The sequence below is a fragment of the Malania oleifera genome, chromosome 4, assembly GCF_029873635.1.
Source record: "Malania oleifera isolate guangnan ecotype guangnan chromosome 4, ASM2987363v1, whole genome shotgun sequence".
Taxonomy (NCBI): Eukaryota; Viridiplantae; Streptophyta; class Magnoliopsida; order Santalales; family Ximeniaceae; genus Malania; species Malania oleifera.
The window spans coordinates 105,787,478-105,794,360 of NC_080420.1; the positions used below are offsets into that span (position 1 = coordinate 105,787,478).

A 6,883-nucleotide genomic window follows, 5' to 3' on the forward strand; every position below is an offset into this window, starting at 1 on the left:
ACTAAGAACCTGATCAATATTCACAACCTGATACATGAATGCTATTCAACCATTGCATTCAGTTTTCTTTTGCATTATCCAGGATAAGTAAAAACCTGCATAGAGAAACAAGCCCAACTAATAGTCTAACTAGGAAGAAATGAATAAGATTCGGGTATCAATCTAGTGTTTTCAAAGTTCTACTCACAGGGGAAGAGGAAGACAGGCTCTCAAATATGGCATATCATGCCCATAGTTCAATGAGGGAGACCATAGTGCAAAAGATATGATACCTAAACACTGCACACTGACAAGGTGAAACAAAATTGCAACCATACCAAGCTTTGCACAGCCAATTACTGCACTAATAAGAAAATACAATTTTCAATAGAAAAATAAGGTATTAAATTAACAATTGAAAGGATATACAACAACAAATTAACAACAAAAATTTCCTCCATCTTTCCATATTGCTTCAGTAATTCAATAGAAAATTGAAAAGAAAAATGGACTATTTTATAATCAATTTAGGTGTAAACCATACACAGTCAATAAAAATCAACACTCACTAAAAGTATTTGTTAGCACTCAATGAAAAACTTCTAATGTCTCTATTCATTCTTCCAAGCATGCAAAATCAAGGAGAAACCATGACCTTCTGACGGGGAATCTCGGAACCTCTGGGACCAAGACCATGGCAATACACTTGGATCAGACATGGGCTGGCTAGCCCACAGCTTCTCAGCCGAAAGGCAAGTCTTGAACATAAAAACAGCATTTCCAAGTGATGCCCCAAACAGCCAATTATGAACATCCCAGAAAACTTCAACTGCAAGCCCATCGACCAATATTGTGTGATTACCCCTGAACTTCCATCGGAGATGTTTCACCTGCATCACAGCTTTACTGTCGACACGGATCACAAGGCAAGGGTCATTGACACCAACTGTGTCACATTCAATCGCAAGGTCATGCATTTGACCATTGTCACAAAACTGAGCCTTGGTGATGAACGTCTTCTTTCCAAAAATGTGCTCTCTCTTGGCAACAAAAATGGTATTGGAGGGTACAGGGGCGTTGCCTGTCTTCTTGAACGCTTCCTTTCTCAAATCCCCAAGAAGGAGAACCATTTGCCGATCAACAACAATGCCCAAGTAGAATCCGCCAATTGGTTCAGGGCCGGAACCGAACTTAGCTGAGGAGAGGTCCCAATGTATATCAATTTTACTAGAATTTGCTTCTAAACTCTTGGACCCTTTTCTCTTTGAAAACAACCAGGGCTTTATATCAACTTTACAAAGGCATTGATTGGCAGAATCGTCAATCCCAATGCTAAGGCCTTGACCCATCAAATTCCTACTCCACGTAATTGTAATCAAGCAAGACCTGCCACGCAACCTACACTGATATATGCAGGAAACCAGATTCTGAGCGGTTCTAGCTGAACTAGATGACGAAGAATCAGCAACTTGAACTCCATTTTCGCCAAAACAAGATGGAAAATCTCTCATCCTGATTCAATGAGCCTGAACTCTACCTTCAAAAAAATATCTCTTGGGTATTTTCACAAACACTTGGTGTCCACTTCTGCAGCAAACAGCAAGCACAATTAAAATAGAAATGAGAAATGGATAAAACGAAACAAATAGACAATACCCGGGCCTAAAGTAAAGAACGGAAGAGTCTCTTACCTCGATTAATCAGAGACGAATTGAAAACCCCCATCTCAAAAATGATCAGAAACAATCTTTTTGAGACTGGATTTGACCTGGGTGTAGATCCTTTGATGCGTTCCTACAATAACCCATAAATCTCAGTTAAGAAGGAGGTATGGGGTTTCTCCTAAATTAGAGACACAGTTCAGGAACGTAGGAAGTAGAATAATTCAAGACGAGCAGACAATAGAAGAGAGTACTCAGAGTTGTTTCACTGTCAATACTCTCTGCCAGAAGTATCTCCAAAAATTTGCAGATAAAATATTAACTACAAAACGAAAAAGGAAAAAAAGAAAAAAAAAAAAAAAAAAGGGGGGGGGTGGGGGGGTGGGGGAGTGGGGAACAGAAACGGAAGAGAAGATGCAAGTACCTTCGATGGAGACATCTAAAAAATAATCCGTTGAAGGTGAAAACGAGCAGTAATGGTGAAAATAGGAACCGGGTATTGCAAGAAAAGCTGAGTTTTGAACATTACTCTTCACTGAGAAAGGAAAAAAGAATCTCTCTCATAGCCACTCCCTGTCTCTACCTCTTTCCCTTGCTAGACTTTCCTTTACCTGACATATCCACATGTAATAGAGCCGAGGAGCCAAATTTGAAAACAGAAACTCAAGGACAGATACTCAGTCCTTTTAGAGAGAGAGAGAGAATGCAGTTTGAAGATGGAAACTTGAAACTTGAAACTTGAAGCTTGAAACTCCCACTTACATGGAAAATAATTAATTTTATTTATTATGATATTAATGAAGCTTTGAACTCATTAGTTGTTCGTTTGCTTTTTTTGCCCTTTTTACTAGTATTTAAGGAAGTTTAATTCACAAACGCACGATAAAACGTTTTTTTTTTGCAAATGGGTCCATGAACTCTTTTAATTTACAAGGTAAATTAGTAAAAGTACATATTTGAGGTAATTACGCTCACGCCTCCTCCATTTAGAAAATTGCATTGGCACCCCTTAAATTTTTGTCCTTTTCCTTTTTTACCTTAACTTTTAAAATTTAGTACTTATTTTTGGTGAAAACTCAAGTTTCTTAACATTTGTCATGATATTTTATCATTTTTAGTCAAAATATTTTATTTTAAAAAAGGTATTGGTTGCTCCAAAAACAATGATGTCACTCAATCCTTATTCATAATTCCTTGAGAAGTAAAATTTTTATTTGATATATGTAAGAATAAATGTGAAGAGCAACAATACTCTTACTTTATTTTTATCTTTCATCATAAGAAATTAAAAGAAAAGTCAAATTATTACATCAACCCAAAACATTATTTTATCTTATATCAAATATGTATAAATAATAATTTTTTTAATTTTTTGAATGCTACGATTTTTTATTTTTTATTTTTTTTACTAAAAGAGGACGGCACCTCCATTTATTTATTAATAAACCCTTACTTTTGGCGAAAAAATACTGTGGTTACAAGTTAAAATCAACCAACTAAATTAGGACAAACAAAATTAAACATAACTAATAAAGGAGATAAAAACAACCAAAAACAAAATAAAATACATCAAACAAAACTCTAGAGATGAACTAACGATGAATGGAAACAAGACTCCACCTATCCATCTGAAAGATACCTTTCAGATAACGTGGTAGAAAGTGTTGTTTTTCGTAGATTACATTGTTTCCCATTTCTCCTTCTTTAACAAGAAAATCAATCGCACTATTGTCTTCCCTATATTGATGCATCATCATGACATTCACTCCTTCTAACTCTGCCACGAGCTCCTCCTAAAATTTCCAAAGATACTACAAAGTACATTTATCTTTCCGAAGTCAATCAATTATAATTCACGAGTCACTTTCAATAATCACATTAACATAATGCAAACATTTACACAAACGAATTCATTCCCTGATTACTTTTAATTCCACACTATTATTCGTACTATTACCAAAATAACTTGAAAAAATCGTTTTTACCATATCATGGCAATCCCGAATAATTCTTCCACCTCCTGAAGTACCCGGATTGTCCCTACAACTCCCATCACAATTAAGTTTTATCCACCCTACTGGAGGTTTAACCCATGAAATAATTTTTCCAGACTTATCGCAAACTCTCTGATGCTTAATTTGAAACTCATTCAAAATCTTAATGTCCAACTTCTTCAATTTTTGAAAAGAAATGAAATGGTGCTCTCATCAATAAAACTAACTCAGAATCGAACACTTCTCCACATCTGATCTGCACTTTGATAAACCCTTCCATTCTCGCTTTATATCTTCGATTTCAAAGGCACCACGTAATCAAAAATGGAATCAGCCCGATTAAAATACATTTAATAAACGATTTTTTTGCATAGTGGAACCAATTTGTCATTTTATTTTTCCAAGGAAGAGATCGTTGGAAAGGAATCTCCAATGTCACACTAGCCGACACCAAACCTCTGAAGCCACCTTTCCTAAAGAAAGAATATGATCAATATTTTCCTAACTTCTCTGAACGCAACAATCACAAGTCGAAGCCATCGATATTCCTTTGGTCTGAATTCTATCATCTACAGCCAAGCATCTAAATCAGCATCTCCATAAACACATTGAAATTCTTCTGGATAATAAAGAATGTCAAAATCAGTCATTGCACAAAAAATTATCACTTCTTTAGTAGAAGCATATTTAAGATTGTATGTATTACGTGACGCCCCCCAAGGGTGACTCAGGTGGTAAACTCAAGACTCTCACAGTTAAATGACCAGAGTTTGAGTCTTGAAAATTACAATTTTTCATTTGAGATAATACATTGGTATTTAAACTTAGACTAGTAGAGTGGCAGACTCATTATTCCGATAGATTAGTTGAGTATCCAAAAGATCTCGGACACTATCATTTCAAACAAAAAAAGACTATGTCACATGAAAAGAACTTGAGAGCTAACAAGTATCAAATATAACACGAAAAACTCAATTTTAAAATGATGTTATTACGTAAATACTTTATATGTGTTACCTTTATTGTAAATAATAAATAATAAATTGAATGCATGTTTTCAAGATAATGTCACTTGAAAATTTTATGTTTTAAGACAGTATCACCTTCTTAACAACATTTTTACTAAAATGTCTCAAGTTTGTAATTTTTTTAAAAAGTATTATCTTTAAAAAAATATTGGGACTAAAATATAAAAAGGGCAGTTCAATGCACAAACCTTCCGCACATACAAGATCGTGAGAAGGGGCGGACGACAATGGGTTTATAGTATATTCTCATTTAATATGTATGATCTAGTTATTTTTATTTTTATTTTTATTTTATTCAAATTATTAATAAATAATATTCTTTACTAATTTTCTAAAAATCTCTTTTTAAAATTGATATAAGTATTATTTTTCATTTCATCTATCAATATAATTATTAAAAAATTAATTAAAAGAGTGGTGGTATAATTTTACAAATTTATAAAATTGTAATACAATCATGCAAAGGCTCAAAACATATATCTTTTTCTCTTTTTATAATAATAAAAATGTTTAACTCCTAGAATTCTTCCTTAGCAAATTCAAGATTTTTATAATAAGCGCGTGCAAGTCTAATTGTCTTTAGTTTCTAATTATGAGAAATGGGAAATTATGTAGGGAACTTCTCCCTCCACATATTCGCATATCTATTTTTTGAATACTAGACATGTAATAAACTGGTCTTATATTTATTAATGTCAGACATATAAAGAGAATGACATACTTCTAATATTTTTATAATTTAGGAAAGAGACACACAGACACGTGAAAAAAGAGAAAAAAAAATTAGATCTTTCAGGAGGATTAAGGTGGTGAGAGAGCTGATGGGAGGACCACCTTGGTCGTCTCGGACCACCTTGGTCGTCTCGGATTACCTAATTCTTCTTTTTCTTAAGGGAAAAGTTTCTTGGATAATTTCTTGTATAAGTTTAGAGACCAAAATTCTTGAGCAGTGACTCTTTAGTCCCAGAGAAATTGACAGCCTATCATCATCATCATTTATGATCATGATCATGATCATGATCATCTCTTTGGTTAAGTAGTGGGGGTGGGGTGGGGGATTTGATTCTAATGAGTGGTTGGGCAACAGCTTAGGCAAAGGAAGGGCTTTGTGCTCTTTATTTTGCTTTGCACACATTTTTCTTCAATGGCTTTGCCAGAGCTCTCATTATTTGCTGTGGCGCGTGGGAGGCAATCCCACCTTTAATCATACCATTCCCCACCTCTCACAAATTCACTTGCTCTCCCCAACCCCAACCCATCTCCATCTTCTTTCTTCTTTCTTCTTTCTTCACCACCACTATACCTATTTTCTCAAATAAATAAGGGCATTCTTGTCTCATTTTTCAATAGTTATAGCTATATAAAGATAGATTTGAATCGAATTCATAACTTGATTTTTAAATTTTTTTATTTTTCAAATTTTCGCTATATTCGTTTCTATTTTATTTTATTCTACAAACCGAACACAGGATAACGTTAGTTTATTAGAGTTATTGGATTGATAATCATACTTTATCTTTTTATTTTTATTTTTTTTATAAAGTTTAAATTTATAGTCTCTAATGTTGATAATGTTACTTCTGACTCTAGTGATATTGTTTATTATTTATCCTATACCATGAAGTTAGATACACTGTAAATGAAATTAAATTGAGTTGAATTGAGTGACTTGACTTTATTTTTTAGATAGTTAAGTCAGTTTTACATTCAAAAAATCAAGAAATGTGTTGTTCACTTTAATTATGTTATTAGTTTCAACTAAAAAAGTGTTGGTGCTTTGTATTGAACCAATTTAAGCAAGACAATATAGTAGATGAGAAAATTTTGGTGTGATATGAGTGATAATCTCAAACCTTTCTTGTGCCCCACACATGAATATATATTTATATATATAAGGTTTACTTTTTGATTAAGATGCAACAGATAACTAAAAAAGCTAGTCTCACATACATGTGTCAGAAAAAAAAATGGTTTGAGACTACTAATTATGTTGCTACCATTGTAGTTCAAGACAACTTAAATATTTCTCTCTTAGATGACATTATGTTTTGCTTTAATATTTTGAAACAAATGCAAAGCCTAAATTGAAGGAAAGTGCTAACATTGGAAGAGTCCATAAGTAGGCTTAATATATATATGGGTAAGCACCAACTTGACCTAAAAGTTTAAATCTATTGGATTTTGGGCCCAACCATGTATATAAGCACTCATCATTCACTAT

General features: G+C 33.4%; 1 protein-coding gene across 2 annotated transcripts; it reads right to left on the minus strand.

Annotated features, from left to right (window-relative positions):
• Positions 1-417: 417 nt before the first annotated feature.
• LOC131154286 (uncharacterized) lies at positions 418-2,392 on the minus strand. 2 transcript variants are annotated; one of them, XM_058106963.1, is made up of 3 exons: positions 2,065-2,392; positions 1,671-1,773; positions 418-1,566 (listed from the first exon to the last, which is right to left on the minus strand). In XM_058106963.1, the coding sequence occupies exon 3, from the start codon at positions 1,488-1,490 to the stop codon at positions 591-593; it is 900 nt and encodes a 299-aa protein (XP_057962946.1). In that variant the 5' UTR covers positions 1,491-1,566; positions 1,671-1,773; positions 2,065-2,392; the 3' UTR covers positions 418-590. The 2 variants fall into 2 exon arrangements, with proteins under 2 accessions (XP_057962946.1, XP_057962947.1); XM_058106964.1 differs by lacking the exon at positions 2,065-2,392 and adding an exon at positions 1,895-2,058.
• Positions 2,393-6,883: the final 4,491 nt, after the last annotated feature.